Below are 21,486 nucleotides of genomic sequence, written 5' to 3'. Positions count from 1 at the left end.
TTCGTGTAAAGTTACTATAAGTACCTGCGTAAACTAAAAACAGGTATATGCGCGTAAAAAACGTAACGATACTTTTGTCATGCAGGCAGGTAAAATGCAACCTTTCATTGTGAACAAAATTATCAATGGGACCCGAGCGTTGCTGCGTGACCGGTACACGCCAGAATAAAATATTATGTCCATATTTATGATTATTTAATTTTTACACGTATACTTAATTCTATATTTAAATCAGAAATAACTACTCGATAGTAACTTACGCCGGCGACTTATAAAGGGGCAGTGGAAAGTGATGGGAATTAAAAAAAACCGGCCATGTGCGAGTCGGACTCGCGCACGAAGGGTTCATTTCTTTTTCTGTTATACAATGTTTTCTTGTAGTAACGAAACGGCCAAACCAGATATTTTGACTAACAAGGAAAGGTACCCAACTGTCTGGTTCCGATTTGATTAATATTTATATATGTTATAGAGTAGTCTAAAATAACAGACACTTATTTTTTTTTAGCTGCCCAAACTCAATTTATTGGGAGAAATTGTCCTCAAAAGTACTAAAAAATTACTAAATCTTCTAACCCCTATAGAAAGTGATGCTCAAGCAACTTGCTAGTTAATAGCTGGTTTGAGTATATGTTTGAAAGCAGCAAAAAATAATGAGCACGTGTTTTGTTATATCGGCTAAGATTTAGTGACTTTTTAGTACTTTGGAGGACAATTTCTCCCAATAGGTTGAGTTTGGGCAGCTAAAAAATAGTGGCTGTGACATAATCGGACAGACAGACGGACATGACGAATCTATAAGGGTTCCGTTTTTTGCCATTTGGCTACGGAACCCTAAAAATTCGTGTCCGTTATTTTAGACTACCCTATAACATATATAAATATAAATCAAATCGGAACCGGACAGTTGGGTACCTTTCCTTGTAAGTACACCTTAGAAGAGTTTATGAAGTTAGAGCTTGTTGGCTCTACGTGAGATTTGATAATTCATTTGTAGTCTGCCTCTTTCGCACTCATGAAATGTGAACTCATGAAAATGACACGAGATTGCTTCCCTTTTGCACACTTTTATTATCTTTAAGCGTAAGCATCAAACTAGATTTGAGATAAATAGCCATCAGCCGTAAAAGTGCATGGCGACTTTATCAATGAAATCATTCATAATTTCTCCATGCAATTTCGCAGCTCACTACATACATAATCAACATCATCTGTAAAAATCAACGCTCGCCTCGCCACTGTAAAGGCCATAAGCGTAATTCTTTGTATTGTTACGTACCGTCATCATTCTTCTTGGAATAGTGGTGGGAATGCCTCGGCGTGTGTATGACGTTGCCGGGCTGGTGCGTGGGGCTGAGCGCCGACCGCGGCGACGGCGACGGCGGCTCCGACACGCCGTAGTTGATGCCTGGAAGATATTGCTTACTGAGTGTCGCTCAGCATGTCAGCATAGGTACCCGAAGACTACCGAGATAGTCTTTACGAAGGCACTTTGCGAAAACTAGTTTAGACTGAAAAATCCTAGCTAAAACTAGTTTTCACCGAGGCCTTACGGAAATCTAGTTTTAACAAGTGCTACCGCGTTTTCACTATAAAAACGTTTTTACGATAACATATGCACTCTATGGAACGCCTCGGAAGAGCTCAATTATGCAACTTACAGATTCTGATAAAATATGTTACCTTGTCCCCCTGGTCCATACTGCACGGGCAGGCAATAATAAGGCTCATAGTCACTCTCGGAAGATCTTTGCAGCATCGACGGATACAACTTCTCGGACTTCGTGGATCTGCAATGATAGAATACTTTAACGAAATGCTCTAGGACTGCACCAATGCGGATACATAAGACGCAGAACACACAGCGCACGGCGTCGTACTCGCGTCCAGGTACCTCGCAATAACGAGATTCAAATTCAAATACTTGCTCATACAAAGTTTTGAATTGCTCAATCGCCCAACAATGTGGTGTGTTCTACGTCTAAGGCACAGCACGAAAACGACACATTTAGCTGACAAAAGCCTATTATAAAAGTACGCATAAGTGATCGATTATCCATATTAGTTATGAATGGTCAAAAAAAAACGAAAATAAGTGAAAATTCGTCGCATTAAAACTTACAAAATAATTTGTTTTTGTTGATGGCTTCAAAAATGATGAGTGACATTGCGATTTGTGAAGTGTAACAAAATGTGTACGTAAATCAATAAATTAGTGGAAAGAAGCCGTGCCAAGTCATGCGATGTAATAAGAATTTACTTTTACGGGAAGCGTGCCACCTGGAAGCCAAAACAAACAAATTTCCAACCGTGGCATACCTTGGGAATGTCCTATCTCTCAGATAGCTAAAAATTGTAATTATCGATAAGATTATTTTTAACGGCGTTCATTATTCAAAAGAAATTATAAGTTTGATGGCAATGAATACGTAAGGATCTTAAGCATGACGAATGAGTTCAGTGATTGAAGATGAGATGTGCGCATGACCCCCATATTCCCTTATGTTCATATTTATTTATCACTTCACGGTTTGAACAAAAATTGAGTACCTACGTTGCTAAAATATTCATAACAAGTGTAATGTCGGCCAAATAGTGTTGTTGAGATATTTTTCAGCATATTTCACCACCAAAAAAGCGAGGGCATGATATGCCACTTACCAGTAAGAGGGTAATCTAGGAATACATAAGTATATTTTAACTGTAATTTATATGTCCGTATACACCGTGTTTTTTTTGATTTGCGTTAATTTCGAGGGTGCATTCCTGAGCTTTAATTAAGTAACTTTCTCAAAGACACCGATATTCTAATTAACTCCATTTCGGAGATAATCAATCATATTTTTTTATATTATAAGGCCCTTACGAGCGTGTACACTTGCCTTAGGGCCTGTTTACTTATTGATTAGTGTTTAGTGCGAGTTCATACATGTGCTACTAACGTACGTACTATCTCGGACGATCGATGTTAGAAATGACATTGATATATCACAGTTTTCAATGGTTTGGTTGAGTTAAATGTAATGCCCGTGTTATAATAACGCTATATGCAACATTTAGTTACTTTTTATAAAAATAAAAATAGTAAAAAAAAACAAAAAAAAAATTTTTTTTTTTTAAATTAACTATGCCATTTAGTTTCCTTAAACGTACTTACCGAAACCCCGGAGCTAACGCAATTCAATAAAAACACGGTGTATATCACATTACAATCATTCTACCATATTTTGGAACTGGTTGAGGCGAGGATCTTATTATTTTTCTATTCTAAAGTTTGTCCTGTTATGACTTTATTTGTTGTATTGTTTTCTTGATGATATTGAATAGTTAATTTTTTTTATTTTATTTTTTATACCACGACGGTGGCAAATAAGCATACGGCCCGAATTATAATATGACCAAAACCGGTCTGACAGTATGGCAGCCCTCCTTGAAATATATTATATTCTTGGTTAGCCAAATCGCCACTAGATAGTTTAGAAAACCGAACCCACCTAATGCTGTTGCTCCGGTTTAGCCTGGAGCCCTGCGGTTCCCGGTGCATGATGAGCTTATTGTGAGTGAGTGAGCTGCGGTGATGTGAGTTAGGAGAGGAGGTGTGGTTGTGCGCGGCCGAGTGCAGCGACGTGAGCGACTCCATCGACTCGCCCTCGGACAGCCGCCCGCTCGCGGAGTAAGTGTTGCTGAAAGGGGAAAAGCAATCAAGGGACATGCTGGTCAGATGTTTTTTTTTTTCACAACTGACTGGGACAAGCATGATTAAGACGTTTCCATACATGGCTAGCGTGATACATTAGGTTTAAGGTAAAAACAAAACACAAATAGCACACAGGTAGTGGGCATAGGAATGAAATGAACAAGGAATGTTAATGATTGCAATGCTATGATACATGTATATAGTTTGAGAAGTTTAATAGCTTAGAGCCGGTTGCAACTATCAATTTAAAAGAAGTCTGCTATTAGATATCTATTGTATTCATAGGTACAATAAAAATATTAAAAACAGAAGTTTATCAACTAGGTAATCTAATCATAAATATAAAACAAACAACCGACCCTTAGAGTTTTAAATGATGTATAACTATTATTAATACACAAAAATTTCACACCAAGAACACTATACATATTTATCTATTTTATGTACAAGAATATTCACCTGTGCCTCAGCCAAGGAGCATAGGGTATTCCATAATCTGACTTCACTTCGGAATAAGTTTGAGTATCAGAAAGACTACCATCACTGATCTTGATGCCACCTCTTGGTGTAATTCTGAAAAGAATAATTTTTTTTGTTAAGAACTATATAGGTCTGTGGTCAATGCAGATAACCAAATGAGAATGATATGAAAGTTCCCAGGATCTTAAAGATATATTCAAGCATGTAAACCATCTTATTTACTCACAATGATAAGATATGACAAGTGCACTGTAAACACAATATTTATAGCAATTTATAAGCACCTGAGTGGAACTTTACCTGAATGTATGTGACATTTTATTATTTTATAACACTAAGTTTTTTATAACAAATAAACAAAACAAGTGACCACATTGAATTGATTGCCGCTGCCATCAAGAGGATACTATACAGTAGACTTATTCATATTAACCAAGTGGCACAAATACAGGCCCGAATTCGGACTTGATATGTATTGTTAGAAAGTTTTAAGATGCCCTAGTTGTAGCAAGAGAGAGAGTAGTTTAACTTTCAGACACCTTAAAAATCCAACTATAATCAGTCTAACATGATAAGTATATGTGGCATTCTATGCAATAAGCATGCATGAGCAAAAGGACCCTTTAGGCATAGAACACCACATTACTGACCTACAGTAATGTTTTTTTGGTGAGTTGAAACCTTTAGGTTTTTGTGTAATATTTTTTATGAAATAATAATTCTATTTTTTTTTTAGGAAGCAACCAAGATCAGGATCAATCAAGCAAAAACCGAATACCTTCAACTGAAACGGTACAAAAACACGCGAGTTCGCCGTGACAGCCTTCGTGTGGAGGGTACCGTATATCAGGGTGTTGACAAGTTCCACTACCTCGGATGTACAGTCACTGATACAAACACCCGGGAGGAGGAGATTGCACTCCACATTAAAAACGCACTACGATGTAGTGCAGCCCTCCATAAAGTGTTGGTGTCCAGGCTTCTCAGTAAGAATACAAAATTAAGAATCTATAAAACCATCATTCGGCCTATTCTTATATATGGTTGTGAGACCTGGACACTAAATCAAAAAGAGGAAAGTCAGCTCCTGATAGCGGAAAGAAGTTCTTTGGAAGATCCTGGGACCTGTGACGACGGCTCCTAGAGGATCCAGAAAAATGACGAGATCAAGAAGTTGGTGGCTGAGCCCAATATCATCGGCGTAACTAAATCCCACAGACTTCGCTGGCTCTGTCACCTACTCAGAATGGGGGAGGATCGCGCAGAAGAGTACTTGGGGTGACCAACCGGCCGTCGACCGATCGGGCGCCCCAGGTACAGCTGGTGTGATGTAGTGGTGGCGGACCTGCGTCGGCTGAATGCCAATTCATGGCAGGAAACCGCACTGGATCAGGTGGCGTTCTCTCGTTTCAGAGGCCAAGATTCTTTTTGGATCGCTGAGCCAAAGTAGTTAGTTTAGATTTATATTTTATTTTTTGGTTTCTGTGTAGCTAGCTCATAATGACCTTTGTTTCAGTGACCCTTGTATGATAAAAATGAATTCCACATTACAGAAGTTTAGGTACCTGATTACTTACTTATGTGGCAAATTTAACCATGTTTCCCAGTGATCATTTTTAACCATTATAAAAAAGTTTGAGTCCAGCCCTGTACTTCAGTGATTAAAATCTAAATACATCACATATGGATAGTACATGTACTTAAGCAAAAAACTCTGGTTATTTCTCTGTCTAACATTAAAGAATATGAACATACCATCTCAGCAGACATCTAAATTGTTTAATTGTTGATGTTGGCCAAGCAATTGGCTGACCAATTACCACAAGTGTTGATTATAAGATCATCAGTTGTTAAGTGCAATTCATGCTCGAGTGAAGTATCTTTGAGCTCTTACTATTTGAAAATAAGTGTTATACCTGTGATGATGAAAAAGTGCAGCAAAATCATGCGTCCCAGGCTTAGGAAGGGATTGAGAACCGAGTAGTCGCTCCCGTACTGATGCCGACAACTGCGCTGCCGCCGTACCACCGAGTGAATAAGACTTCGGACCAATTCCATTTTCTGTTACAAAAAAAGAAATTAAGTACACGCGTGTGAAATTGGAGATCAAAGAAATCGTAGTTCATTTTTCATATTGGTCATTCAAATTTTGCAATAACTTACTGTGAATCTGAAGATCTTGCGTGCAAGTTTGAGTGCCGCCAGATACCTTAACCTTAGTACGGGGAACTGCTGAAACTTGAGCCATTCTACCACCTAGAACAACAAACGATGCTAACAATTTGCACGATTGCTCACGCTTTCATTCGTAATTAAAACTTTTGTCCTTTTTTCCCACCTCCCCCAAATTTCCTAAACAAAATAAGATTATCGATTACCAAAAACACTCACAAATTGTCTTGTTTTAGTTTTGTGTTCGTTTCATTCGTTTGTGCATGATTAGCGATTGGCGCGTATATTGAATCTGACAAGATGATTTTATTTTATTCAGTCATCTGGTCTGGGGGCCTACAGCGAAAACCAAAATTCGCCAATTGCGGGGATCTTTCCCTTTTACTCTCACTAAAACGTAATTAGAGTGACAGAGAAAAATACCGGAAAATTGAACTTTGATTTTCGCGGTTATAGCCCTGGAGGGGCAAAAGCACTAGGCCGTACTATGTAGATCTGTGGTACTACCTAAGACAAGAAGAGAAAACTGACAAGATTAAAAAAACGGATTTAATGATACAAGATAAAAATAAAAAAGTAGTTTTTTTATAAAGTATTTGGATAAATGATATTCTGTTAATTTACTCAAATTTTAAGGCATCATTAATGTATTCGTTTTATTTTAATTAATAAAAATATCAAGTATAGTCTGGCAAACACAACTTGTTAGTAAGAACTAGGAAAATTATACTCATCCATTTCTTTTGGTTGCTAGTACTAGCGTAAGACAAAGAAATTACCTATGATTGTCTCTGTCTATATGAGGCAGACTGGGCCAAACTTTAGTTTACTTAAAGGGCTTATTACATCCATCCTGCCGCCGGACGGCTGGCCATCGGAAACGACGTCGGCTGTAAACATGAATCTAGAGTCAAACTAAGATAAGTTGGCAGCGAATTTGATAGACCAGGCGGTGCACGGGTTATTTTAAACGTCAAACTTCTATGAAATTATGACGTTTACTCGACTATTGCACCATCTGGGCTACCAAAATCACTGCCAACTTATCTTGGTCTGAATCTAGTATTTACTATCAGGATTGATAATATGAATTGGGCATGAGTAGTGGGGGGGGGGGGGGGAACTGACAGAACGGGATAGCCTTATATATCTTTTAGGAAGAGTAGCATGAAAAGCGTTATTATTGTTTGTCCTTGTCACAGTTTAATTTTTTTTATTCCCTACCATACATTTTAGTATACCATAAGTGGGCAACAAATAACCCGACCAAATTACGTATGTTGTTTTTGTTATGTTATCATGAATGTTAAAACGTCTTTTTAATTTTGCCGCATTGCGTATGTTCTGTCCCTCACGGTTCTGTCTGCACGCGGTATACCATCTATGGTTGTAAACGATGTGCTGATATTTCGTAAGACGAAAAACGATCCTTGCAAGAGTCATCGGGCCCGACGTCGGAATCAACGTCGGCTTCGATCGCATGGCCCGGCGCCAGGATGGGTGTAAGCCCTTTACTCTTAGAACAGCTCCCTCTATATTCACAAGATAGCAACACAGTTTATAAGATTTACCAATAGATGTCGTATATAAAGTTTTTGTAGCTCCATCTAGCAGCGAGTAGAATCACGTGATAGTTTGTGTTTCGAAAGTAATCTGTTAGATGGCAGCACAAATACTTACTAATAATTACTTTAGAGTGGATCACGTCATAATAACGTATGTTTTAAACATGTTAATTGTTCTAAAAAATATAATTCAACGTAACATTTGCGTTTTGAACACAATATACTAATTAAGATATGAAATACGCTGATTGTGAGTGTTTTACTTAATCTACCCTTAGAAATAACTAGTAATGTGCGATCTTATAAGTTATTAACCAAAATATTTGTAGATTTCAGTGAAAGGCCTTTGTCACTGAGTCTACAAATATTAGGCCACTACTATATTTTACATACTAAATGTAGACGAGTAAGGCAACTGTTTTGAATGTATTTGCTCAATTCTTTATGTTGCATCTTTTTCATTCGTTCACAAAATGAAGAGAAATGCAAAACCATATCTAATCGTGCAAATACGATGAAGTGCCAACCTTATACCTGCGCTACTCCTGCCAACAAAAGGCCTAAACCGTGGCCGTTTAGCAATAAAATTCGCTTTGCTACCTATCCAAATAATGACACATAAATCGCTATGCCAATATAAAGAAACAGTCGCTATAGCAATAAAACTAATGAACTCGAGTTCGATTCTACATTAAACTTTTAATTACCGTGCCCATGCTGCGGCGGGCTGTTGGACTGAGAAGCCGGTTGCTGCACTCCATTCTGCCGCTTCACGTAACCGAAGTTCTGTGGCACTTTAGCCTTGCTAGAGCAGTTGCTCCCGTTTCCTCCGCTCGAAACGCTCGATGGGCGTGAAGAAGAACCACTGGGCGATTGGATCTGAAAAATAAGTGAAGATCTATTAGATGCTGCCTGAAACAAACCTTTATTTTAAATATCTAATCGTCACTATAAAAAATAATGGTCCCTACATTATTCAGTGCATTAAAGAGGACGACGAAGTTTTTTTATAGAGACATTGTAAGCATTTCAAACTTTAGTCAAATTTCTCGTTTTTTCCGACAGGCGGTACTTATAAACATTTCACAAATAACTGAATGTAGAGAAAAGGCTTCTGGCAGGATTTCATCAAAGTGCCGTAAGTTCAGACAGTGGAGTTTTTGAAAGATCACAATACGGTTGCAAAAATTGATTAGCACTCTTGAGGATTTTCTCTAGTGACGCTCAATAGAAAAAAATCACGAACATAGGTCTGAAACGCAATTTAAAATTTTGTAACAATTTATGCACAAAAGCTTATAATTGCTTCTAAAAATGCGCTACTTATTTTATATTTGAGGGAATTCATCGATTAGGTATATGATATCAGTGGTGTCGAGCACACACATCCATCTCGCTCGTGCTTACGCTCAGTGAGAGTGAGAGAAGAACTCGAAACTTAAATACGTACCTAAATCATAAATATCAAAAGTTGTTCAAAGTGCTTATCTGAGGACATGCACACATACCACGCATGCTTGATGAGCATGTTTTGACTGAATATAATCTTTGGACATCGTATTTGACTTTTGCGTAATGAGAACATAAAAACATACGAGTAGCTATTGAGTTGCCTTACCTGAGGCCCGCCACTTCTAGAAGTATGTTGGTTAGAAGAGTTCGATGCTGCATACTGTAAATAAAAATGACACGAAATGTTAACGTTGTAATAACAATTTCAGTGAAGCATTCATCAACTCGTGTCAAGAAAATCAAGAACCTACCTTAAAAGGTTTTAGAAAAGAGCAAATACCTACCCAACAACGTGGCATTCTGCATGCTGCATAGCTTCGAACATTGAAAAATGACTTAATTTCACGAAAAACCAGCCGTTTCTAAACGAATTCTTCTGGCGTAACAGTGACAGGCTCGGATTTAGAGACCTAGGGCCCCTAGATAGGTACTTGGTATGGCTCTTGTAATTACAGAGGGTCTCCCTAATTTTATCGGGGCCCCCTTTTCCATCTCAAAACATTGCCAGGTTTCCTAGGCCCACAAGGCCCGGACCTAGGCGGAAATTCGGCCCTAATCAGCATACATCGTTAATATCGTTATCGCGAGAGCAACAACAATTTGACAGCACTAGAAGATTATGAGATTATGACCAATAAACAATATCAGAAGAGACACTCCTACCAAGAAACGTTTATTTGTACCTATGAGTTCAAAATGTAGCAGTAGAAAAGGTAAATAAAATACTGATATCAAATTAAATACTGATATTTAATAATAATTTAATACTGATATCAAAGTTGACACGTTGACTCAAAGGTAAGCGTTTACATAGTGAAATAAGAGTCTTATTGACTTTTCCAACGAAAATTTTATGCCAGATATGAAGCAAATCTTAGAGGAAGGAATGTGTAGGCAGAATATTCCGTTTATACAAAACATACATTCTGTTTCACGTGTTCTTTGACAGGCTTGTTTTTGCTCCCGCGATAACGAGGTATATATGCTGATCAGTGAACGAAAATGTTGAGCATATTTTTTCCTCATAAACTTAAAATATCATTATAATAAAAAGGCATATAAGATAAAGATATATCATATTAAATATTAATATAGGAATAATTCGTTAATACAAAACAGATTTTTAATAATTTTCTTGCTGAGACACAACTGGCGTGATAGCTAAAGAAACAGGTGGGTGGTGGGTGTTTGCACTCGGCAAAGCGCACTGGAGCCCACACAAAGCGTTTACACTGAGCCTAGGTACGTATTGCTGTCAATGGGGTGTTATACGCAGCGGACGTCGTCGACCAGAGAGCATGGTCTATTGAAGTCGAAAGAGACCTGTGGATGCGGCGCGATGCCCAGCTGCTGTGCGGCGGTGAGCTTCTCCCTCTTGTGGTGCTGCGGTGAGTGGTGGCCCGCGCGTCGCTCGCCCTTGCGCCCGTGCGAGGGACTCGGAGGCGCCGGCGCAGGCTGGTTCTGCAAAAATTAAAAACATTAGGTTAGGTTAATAGTTAAAAGTAACTAGTAAAAAAGTGACCCACGAAAGTTCACGTGGGTCACATTCTTTATACCTCTAGCGTGATCTTACATAATTACCTGTATCTGTATATCCAAGGGTGGGACTTTCGTGAAGATTTGGGAAATACGTAATGCAATACCACTTTAAAAATGCCTAATTGTATGTAGGTACATTACGAGAAAAATTATTAAAAAATCTAGCTATATGCTTTCAGCCCTCTACCAACGGTTAAATAAAATATTGAACTTTTTTTGTGAAATATTATTTTAGTTTTTATTTTTAACTTTTATGTATAAAACTTAGTATCAGAAATGATTTTTATTTAAGTCTATTTTACGTCACTTTTATTTACAAATTTTTAATTTCTTTTTTAGCCAGTATACTTAGAAATCCGCTACTTGACGCTAGATGTTGACTACGAAAATAATAAGCGTTTAGGTAAGAAATCTGATGTATGGAGTGAGCACTCCATGCTTACTTATTTATCTATGCTAGTATTGAGACACTACTTTTAAGCATGCTTTTTAGTGGCAAATAGCAAATTTAAACAGTTCATAAGCATGCTCAAAAAGCACGCTTATTAGCATGCTATTGCAGAGCATGCGTAAGAGTACCATTAGATTCAGAACAAATTCATAACGATATTTATGAATGTTTTCTGATAATGGATTTGACAAATTATGTCAAATCCATTTCCGCCAGTAGAAAAAAGCAGCAATTAAAAAAAATGTGGGAGCGAAGGGAATTTCTAGGTAGGTACTATAAAAAAAAATTGCTTTTTCTGCTGACAAAGGTGTTTAGCTGGCTATACTTACATGGGATTTCCGGTTGAACTTTAAAATGGGGAAGGCGTCTCGAAAATATTTTATGGAGTAGATAATTAAATGTCGAAGTGTGCAGCTAATGAAGAATTAATTTTGAAAGTCAACACCCGGCAGTCTATCGTGGCTATTTGTAAAATAAATCTATCATTTTACTAAGAGCAACCACTGTACAACGTCATGCTCTACGAGCATACTTTTGATATTGGTCAAATCGTCATATAAAGTTGTTCTTCCCACCTGGACGCTGGAAAAATTGTCCCACTGGACATACACCTTTTTTTTTTAAGCTGAACTGAACTGAATTGTTATTAAAGTCAGAATACACCTCTAGTTCTTGCGTTTCTTAATCAACACTCATTCCACTTTTACTCCAAAAAACCTCACCGATGGGTGATGACCTGATTACTACACAGATGTATGGTTCATAATGAATAAACAATACTTGGCTTACTTATCGCAAAAATGTTAAAATAGCCTGGTAACTACATGTTACCTACATGTCTACAAAAAATGTTTCGATCAGCTAAGCACAGCAATAAACATGTATAGGTACACTTACGCATCTACCTATCTAGTGTACCTATACATGTTATACCAGACAATAATGAACTACTTAGTGTAGTAATATCAGGGCGTTAATTTAATAGTGCACCACTAAATTTCTTCATAGTGTGTTACTCGCGTGTTTTAGTGAAAGTATGTAAATTACTTAGGTAGGTAGGTATAGGTTGATATACGAAAACTGGCGAGGATTTTATATGTGTAAATTTACATGCACATAATGCTCTAAAAGAGGTAACATAGAAACTCTTTTACGCTCTAAATTAACTTTTATAACTATGTAGTTGTTCAAGCGCGGTTCCAGCTCGGTCTGCTTCCTGCAGTCGGGCTTGCTTTGCGCGGGACTCCACTGTCCGATTCTCTAGTGAACATTTCGTACCAGTGGCGGTGTCCCGACTCCAGGTGAGTCCGTGTACTTCTTCCAGGTGGTGTCTTGGCGCGGCGCCGGCGGCTGCCGCTCGGTTTGCTGCCCGCAGTCGGCCTTGCTGCGCGTGCGACCCACAACGCGGTACACCACCCCGCTGCCACCCTCCATGCCTCTACTGCGCGGTCCGCGTCTGTCGAAACACCACCACTATAATGCGGTATTCGAAAATAATTTAGAGTAAATAGCGTTCCGAGTGCTTACGTCTTAGAGTAAGACCAATCTAAAAAGGGACTTGACTACGGCCATAAAATATAATGCAATTACTCGTAGATGTAAGCGTAAAAACTTGGGAGAAGAGTTTATTTTAAGATTGGTTTAACCTTATACAAAGTCAAGTCAAATGTGAGCAAATCATTTTAGCGTTAGAACAAAGTTTCGTTTGTTGTTTATTTTTTATTACATTATCAAATGCCAGTGGAAACCGGGTTTTTTGTCATGTACACATATTTTCCCTATCAGTATTCTACCTACCTATTGCTAGCAAAATCATTAACTACGAGTAAGTATCTATTACATAGTAGAATCAAATACGTTGGTTCGTGCAAAACAAAATAGGAGTGTTTGTAAGATAAGACTTGATACTAAATATTTATCATTTCTGAAAAACATGTATTTTTTTTAAAGTTTTATCGATAAAAGGATAATAAAAAGGAGAAATGCTGATACCAACAGATACCCAAACACTTGAATTTAACATAAAAGAGGGCCCATTGAATTAAAATAGGTATTGGTGGGGGAGAAAACCCCTGACAGTAATAATGAGTCAGCGTTGCGCGTAAGTACCTTAACGTAAGTAAGTAATGTAAGTATAGTCACATTCAAAAATATGTTTAAGGTTTTAACTAACACTCTGATACATTGGCAAAAGAGTAAGTACTTATTTAGTTTCTTCCGGAATAAGTTTCTGATAGCGGCTGTACTACTACTGTATTCTGTTCATTCGTAATTTTAAAAGATACTTATTAGGTATTACGCAATCCATTACTTGAAGCCTAGATACAAAATAGAAACATATTTCGTCAAAACTTGAAATTACCTTACTTCATTTCGTTGGTGTTACTAGGATACAGTTTAATTAGATACTGGTAGGATCAGTTAAGCTTTTTACTTTTCCCCGCCGAATACACATAATCCGTCAGATTTACCGATTAAACAGCACGGCCAACATAATTGGATCCCTTTCAACTCTTTTATGCTGCCTAGCTAATCCATAGCAAATGAAGGACGTTTTTATCAGGTACCTGTACTAAACGTTAGATTACTCTAAAAAAGTACCCTAAAAATGTAGACTTAAATTACGTACTCAAGTTAAAATATTTAAACAAGTAAATTTAATCAAACAAAATACATACTATCATTAAGTTTCTGCAATATTTTTGTTAAATATTATCTCAGTTTAAAAGTAGGTAACTCTTTGCGAAATAACACAGTATGAATAATAACTACTTTGAGTTCATAAGGTGGTCTTTGAGGCGGTATGAATGCATTGATAATCCAAAGTGCTCTCATTACAAGTCGTGTGTAATAATATGCGTATGACTATATGACCTAATTTGAACATATCAAAGATTACAGTTTAAATAAAACGGGTGCAATCCGATACCACACTGACTTCTTGAATAGGTACCTATTTATAATAACATTACTTAAACATGTGATGTACAATATACCTATGTATCATTATGTATGTACAACATATTCAAATGGCATGTAGCTATTTCTTTATTTAATCTTTATTGCATAATACACTATAGTACAGATGTAATTAGGCATGATATTTTTAACTTACATAAAGTACCTATTCATCTTTAATCATATCATGGCTTAAAATGAAAACATTGTCGTTCTTGAGTAAACAAAGTATAAATCATTTGAATAGAATATTATGTATCATTTTATTATCAGTTATTACTTACAAAGGAATAACGCGTGCTTTAAGAGCACACATCAATCAAACGTGGTCTCGATTGAGATCAATAGTCTCTTTATGTATACTTGTACGATTCAAGCTTATTTCTTATCTCGAATACGATATTTTTCCTAAGAATAAAAACAAGTTAAAGATTTAAAAAATTGTTCAGTCGCAGTCATATATACTTACCTATAATATATAGAAGTCAATAAGGTGCTAGTAAATATCTTAGCCCGACTTCCACAACTATAACGTTAAAGTGCTTGTTCAGATATGTTTAAGCACTATGTATAGCTCGAATATTTTATGAGAAAACTTAAAAAAAAAGAAAAACCGACTTCAGAAAATGGAAAATAAAATATTATCCCTCTCATATGCGCTAGCTATTGATATGTTTGAAGTCGGCGCCAAGCAGAACCATAAAAGCATCAACACCATGCCGAACCGAATGCCATTCCTGGTGCGGTTCGAAAAAAAGTATCACGCTTCAGTTACGTTTCAAGATTCAAGGTCTGGATCTGAAGCCATCATTATTTGAGGAGTTCCATCAATTCCACGATCAAAACTGGACATTGACAAAAATGTTCTTTAGGACATTACAGTTTCTTTAACAATTTTAGTGAAGAAGATAAATCGCCATACGAGAAATACTAATCGTGAAGTGTTCTGTTCTGATGTTCATCAGCAGTTCCACTTCCCCAAATGTCAAGTTTGTTTATAAAAATACAAAAAATCATTATATGTGAACACACTATAAGACTTGAAGAATTCCCTCAATTCATCATACATAGATCCCATCATTATAACTAGACTGACAAAAATGGGACCAACTTGGGACTAAGTACTTTCAAACTTTTTTTTTTCAAATCGTTTCTGAAATAACGGATTTCTGAGGTAGAAAACATACAGTCGAATTGATATCCTCCTCCTTTTTTGAAGTCGGTTAAAATTTGTTAACACCTCGGTTAGATAAGTAATGTAAAACAAAATACTCAAGCATTATAAAGAGCCCTCATACTCGTAATTATGCTATCTTAGGTACTTTAGTACATTCAAAATATAAACTACCTATATAACAGAAGCGTTAAAATAAAACAATGAGTAACATCTTTTACGACTATTAAAAGGTTTTCTGTGCCCAACTTTACTGTCGTTCAATTCATTACTAAGCAGGAAACTCAGCCCTTGCAAAGGAAATGAAGCCAAGCGGAGCGCATACAGTCAGTGTTCTGGGCAGGTTAAGTAAACTGCTTGGGATTACGTACAAACACAGCCGAGTATTCGCGGCAAGCCTCGACAAGCTCTCATCAGAAACCGGCCGCAGTGGCCTATATAAGGGTAGCAATATAGGTATAGACCAAAAAGGGATTATTACTTTGAATATTTTTTGAAAACTAAATGTAACAGTAAATAAAAAGCCCTGTTTCTGAGTTTTGACAGGTGATATGGCATTACCTGCCCACTATTCGTGTAGTGCTCAAGTCCAATGGCGACGGGCCAAGTCCAGCGACGAATTGATTTACACATACAGGTTAGAAGGCGCACGACTTATGCTTTAAGTTTCCACATTTTCGTGTAAGAAAATCTTAAATGCAAGTTCTAAGTCAGCAGGATGTGCATTAATCTACAAGTCTTTGTCGGTGCCGGTTTGTCATCACAACATTGACATTTTAATGAAAACTGCGCGCCCGAAGCCACGCACTAATGATGACGGATCCCCTGAAAGCGCCGACTCATACCGCGCTGCTCATTATCTATGAACTGAGCAGCTTTCTCATTATTCCTTACTTCCTACTCCCTATTATTTACTAGGTATGAATGCCTTGATTTTTTTCTGAGAACTTACAGAATGCAGCTAGGTACGTAGAGGTGCAAAACAAAACAAATAATTATTGTTCTTTATTTTATTAACATTGTTCGTCAGCTAAATTGACCAATATTCGGAAAAGTGGAGACCAGGAGTACAATTTAAGAAGCATTATAAATAATAAAAGTTGGACACCGTATGAAATATAATCCAGAGTTGTCTGAAGTCTACACAATCGGTCGGTGTAATCGAAACTGTAACAAACTTTCCGACGGCGACGTCCTGACTTGGAAACAAGTTATCGGCAGAACGGATCAGACACTTAGACATTTCAGACAAAGAAACCTATTCGGCGAATAACTATGTAGGTTAAATTTAATTTAATAAAGGTTTGATGAGAGACAGAAAATGTGATGAGAGATCTCGTCAAATAAATCTATGGTATGAACAATTCTTTGGCTTAGATTTAGGGCAGTCTGAAAAAATATATTATAAATATATATTAAATATACATTAAAATTCTACTAAAAAATATTTTCTAAAAACGTTCATTTCTTGCCGACTGTATGGATGGTGTCAAATAGTTGTATTGGCTATTTATCACAAGTCGAAGTAGGTTAAATCTGACTATTAGCAAGATTCTATTACATTGTTAGTTACAAGCGAAGTTAGTAAAACGAAGTGTTGATGTGGTAATAACGTGATTCACTCGGTGGCAAAATTTGCCTTAAAACCCTCGCAACGATCAATATTCCACTTTTCCAACTACTCGCTACCTCGTGGTTCAATTATAGAATATTTCGCTTGCTCGGGTATCAATATTAGCAGTAGCGGTTAGACAACACCTTTAAATAAAATAACTATTGATATTCAATCTTTATTACTCGAATTAAGCATACGGTTGTTTTACGCGATAAACGCAGCGTTGAACTCATGCGTTAACGGAATGTATGAAAAATGACAATGCGCATACCGCTACGTTTACCGCGTAAAACAATATAGTGTCATTAGATTATCTAACGTAAAATGTCATTTTCCCTCATTCCGTTGGTTGCATACGTTCAACGCTGCGTTTATCGCATAAAACAACCGCGTGCTTTAAAATACATACCAATCTATTAAGGGTAAAACTGATAAAAATGTAGGCTTTACATGTAATAAACTAGAAAGGGAAGCATAATTAAGTAACGCGTATATATAAAATATGTTTACACACATAAATATACCTACTTATAGATAAACAATTTTAAATAAACCCCTTTTCTAGTGTGACCTGCTATCACAATGGCCGCCTGTTTATGTGACAAATATCCTTAGCCTTTCCTTTGATGAGTTTTCCACAACAATAATGCTATTAGCTATTGTTAGCACTAACGCCTATCAAAGCATTCCCACCTCAGTGTATCGGCCGGGGTATGGTACAAGTAAATCCATCACCCTTTTATTGATCCTTCGTTTACGTTGTGTATTTTGAGTCTCTGCTATACATTTTTTTTTAATTTCTACGAGTATCTAAATATTGTACACGAAAAAACCCGGCCATACACGATATGGTACATCTTTTAAACAATGTGGATATCGAACTCATGGACTATAAAAATATAAGAGACTGGTTAAAAGTGAAGAGCATAGATAGACTAATTCGCATGACTGAACATAGAGAGACATATATACATATGATTACCAAACCTCTCGTGCCATCTCCGTCCAGGGGTAGCATACTTGTTAGAACGTGACAGGCATGATGACAAATGATAAAGAGCCGACCATCTTAGCCCTACTGGACGGAGATGGCACGTGAAGAAGAAGGATATCGAACTACATAATAAATTTACAAACATAATACGTATATAACGTTATTATTGACTGTGATATTGAACATTCTATATTTCACAGTACTTATTTACATAAAACAGCTTGAGAAAATTTAGAGCCAGAAGCGAGTAAAAATTAACCGAAAACGCTGGACAAACATTTAAAGTATGATGGAATATATTAGGTGAAATCAGACACATTGTAATATGATTGTATTTTTATTACATATTCTGAGTGGTTTTGGGGTCGTGATCCTAAATATCAAAAATGTATTATCCCTTACAGTAGCTACAGTGATAATGTTAAAAAGTAGACAAGTGGCGGGGCCCCGTTGGGTGGTCAGCGCGGACTCAGAGAATATTATAAATTCAACTACTTAAGCTCATCTATGTATAAAAATATATATTGAAACATTTATCGCTAGAATCAGTATTAAATACGCTATTCTAATAGAACAATTAAATAATACCAGATACCAGATCAGTAAAAACATATACCAGTTCATGCATGGCCGGATTTATGTATATTATAATTTATATGTATACATATGTATATTATGTATAGTCTATATGTATCGGTTTTACTTTGTTTACACCTACCCTAAGTTGCAAACGTTTTTCCCTTTAAAAGTAATTAAAACCCTCGGGAACCGGGGTATTCTGAGAAACCTACTTAACTTGCGAATTCATAAAGCACTAAAACACGTGCGCATCTATCCATACAACAAATTGATAAGGCGAAACAAAACTTCTGTATCATTTAACTTGATATACGCCATATCATCGAGAGCGATTGGAACTAATCGAATGAGCAGTATGCGGGCGGACACTCGATGCCAAAACAATCGAATTCATGATTCACAAACAGCGAAAGGCCACTACCTATAGCCGACTGGCATCGATTGTATGCTCTTTCTCGAAATACCCGCCCTACGCCGGGGTTGTAGTATGTATGTATAGGCACACGATCGTTTACCCCTAACGCTCGGAGCAATGCCATGCGTTTGCGGGTAAGTCATGTCCGGGCTTTGGGAGGAATTCACAATCACTGCTGAGTCGTGTTGCCGGTATCAATGTAAAGTTTAATGATTATGTAAGATGATTAATAAATCTTGGTACAATGGTTTCTAATCTTTCCCACAGTGCCTCTTTGTTTATACTCGTATTAGAAGACAAAAGTAATTATTGCTAAAACAACTGCACGTGTGATAACATTGAATACCTCAATTTACATCATCTGGATGCACACATATTCAGTCGATGGATAAAATGTCAGGTCATAATCATAAGGCTTATCAGGTTCACACTCCGAGTAAATTATTTCAACATTGTACTTTAGATAGTTATTTAAAAAGATGATTTATACTTAGATAACATTTAAACCTACTTAGGTTAAAAGTTTAGGTATTAATTGGCAATTAGGCAAAATGGTCCTTTCGCTTCGGGGAAGAACAGCGAGCTGCAAAAGTGCATAACCATGAATCGAGTCGCACAGTAACAAACTAGTTACTATCGTTTACGATAAACGTGAACCCCGATGTACGAGTAGTTGGTCGGTTACCTTCCAAGTAACTAGGGTACACAAATTTTATGTGAAGTAAAATTTTTACCAATTCATTAAGGTCGCTATATGCGCGCTATGTACATAAAATTTACTTCGTCGATAACCATAACTTTTGTAGATAACCATTTTTTTGTTGTTTAAGTACGTTCCAATCTGTCTGATTTATTGTATATGTTTTTATTACGATTTATTAGCCTACTTTCGTATGGCTCTGCTGGGCCAAGGCCTCACCTTATCCTTCTGTTAAATATGAGTTATAAAGTTATGTAGAAATATAAAAAAAAAACAAGATGGTGCTAATTTACATTACTTTGTTTTCAAGAAGATGTGACATTGGTACAAAATTGGCAATTAGGCAAAATGGTTCTTTTCGCCTCGGGGAAGAACAGCGAGCTGCAAAAGTGCATAACCACTTTATGAATGAAATATATATACTTGGGTCTCTATTGTTTCCCATAAAGTTTTAAGTCATAATGTATTGTTTGTCCGCATTTTCGTTAGTCATAATTTGGTTTTTCTCAGAAACGCGTAACTTTTCATGATTGCCATAAAACAAACCTAACCTAACCTAACCTATCTATAGGATAATCTAAGGAAATTCCTGAAAAGTTAACGGTTTCAGAGTTATGACTAATGATAATATGACTATCATTACATTATGACTTTCAATAATTATGTCAAACAAAGGGATCCGATATATACTTATTTAAGAATAATTGTAGGCACTGTAAAACCAATTCATCCGCACAAAATAGAAATATTTTACTATTCGTACATCGTACTCGTGCAGACTTACTAGTCAGACCAATCTAAGTTAACAACGATTTTGAAAGCCCAGCCTATGCAAATGTTAAGTAAACGTCATAATTTCACAGAAGATTGACGTTTGAAATAACACTTTCGTTGTTTGAGCTGTCAAAACCGCTGCCAACATATCTTGGTCTGACTCTACTAAGTAGACAAAGAAAGTTTAACAATGGTCGTTAAAGTTTAGAAGATTTTTGTAAATCTAGTATCTAAGTAAGTACGTAGTTTGTCCGAGGTAGGAGCAGAAGGAGAAAGAACTTTTAAAACTATCGACTGTAAGGGTTCCGTTATTGTTATTTTTTATTAAGTAAATACGTAAGTAAAATAGTTTTGAGTGGAAATGTGTAAGTAATAAATATTTTTCTCAATAAATATACCTACATACTTCTTTAGTTTACATGCAAACGGAATCTAAATATACACACGTCACAATTAAAATAGTATAATATTATTTGCATAAGTAAATGAAAGACTACCTCCTGCTAACTAAGGAAAACATTTGCGTATGTTTTTGTTTATTTAGAGCATTTTCTGAGGTTTTACCATGTGTACAAAAAATACAAATTGTACGAAGAGAAACAAAACCGGCCAAGAGCGAGTTGGACACGCGCACAAACGCGCACGGGTTCCGTACCATTATGCAAAAAAAAAAAAACGGCAAAAAATTAAATATTTATTTTATTCTGTTTTTAGTATTTGTCGTTATAGCGGCAACAGAAACACATCATCTGTGAAAATTTCAACTGTCTAGCTATCACGGTTCATGAGATACACCCTGGTGACAGACAGACGGTCAGTGGAGTCTTAGTAGTAGGGTCCCGTTTCTACCCTTTGGGTACG

The 21,486-nt window shown here is 36.7% G+C and overlaps 1 protein-coding gene across 6 annotated transcripts in view; it reads right to left on the bottom strand.

The window, feature by feature from the left end:
- Nucleotides 1-21,486, bottom strand: part of LOC133522649 (protein sickie) — a 268,242-nt gene that overhangs the window by 55,763 nt on the left and 190,993 nt on the right. For 4 of the 6 annotated variants that reach the window (XM_061858067.1, XM_061858037.1, XM_061858058.1 and 1 more), the window contains 10 exons: nt 12,695-12,872; nt 10,750-10,887; nt 9,533-9,586; nt 8,622-8,793; nt 6,341-6,433; nt 6,094-6,238; nt 4,157-4,270; nt 3,495-3,683; nt 1,684-1,790; nt 1,280-1,408 (listed from right to left, as the gene is read on the bottom strand). In XM_061858067.1, coding sequence (XP_061714051.1) covers nt 1,280-1,408; nt 1,684-1,790; nt 3,495-3,683; nt 4,157-4,270; nt 6,094-6,238; nt 6,341-6,433; nt 8,622-8,793; nt 9,533-9,586; nt 10,750-10,887; nt 12,695-12,872 — 1,319 coding nt within the window. Of the gene's footprint in view, nt 1-1,279; nt 1,409-1,683; nt 1,791-2,319; nt 2,347-3,494; nt 3,684-4,156; nt 4,271-6,093; nt 6,239-6,340; nt 6,434-8,621; nt 8,794-9,532; nt 9,587-10,749; nt 10,888-12,694; nt 12,873-21,486 lie in introns of all 6 variants that reach the window. The other 2 variants (XM_061858046.1, XM_061858051.1) reach the window with 2 other exon arrangements.

Source organism: Cydia pomonella, chromosome 1 (assembly GCF_033807575.1).
Source record: "Cydia pomonella isolate Wapato2018A chromosome 1, ilCydPomo1, whole genome shotgun sequence".
Taxonomy (NCBI): domain Eukaryota; kingdom Metazoa; phylum Arthropoda; class Insecta; order Lepidoptera; family Tortricidae; genus Cydia; species Cydia pomonella.
Note: the sequence above shows the minus strand (reverse complement) of the source record. Positions and strands in the feature narration are given on the sequence as shown.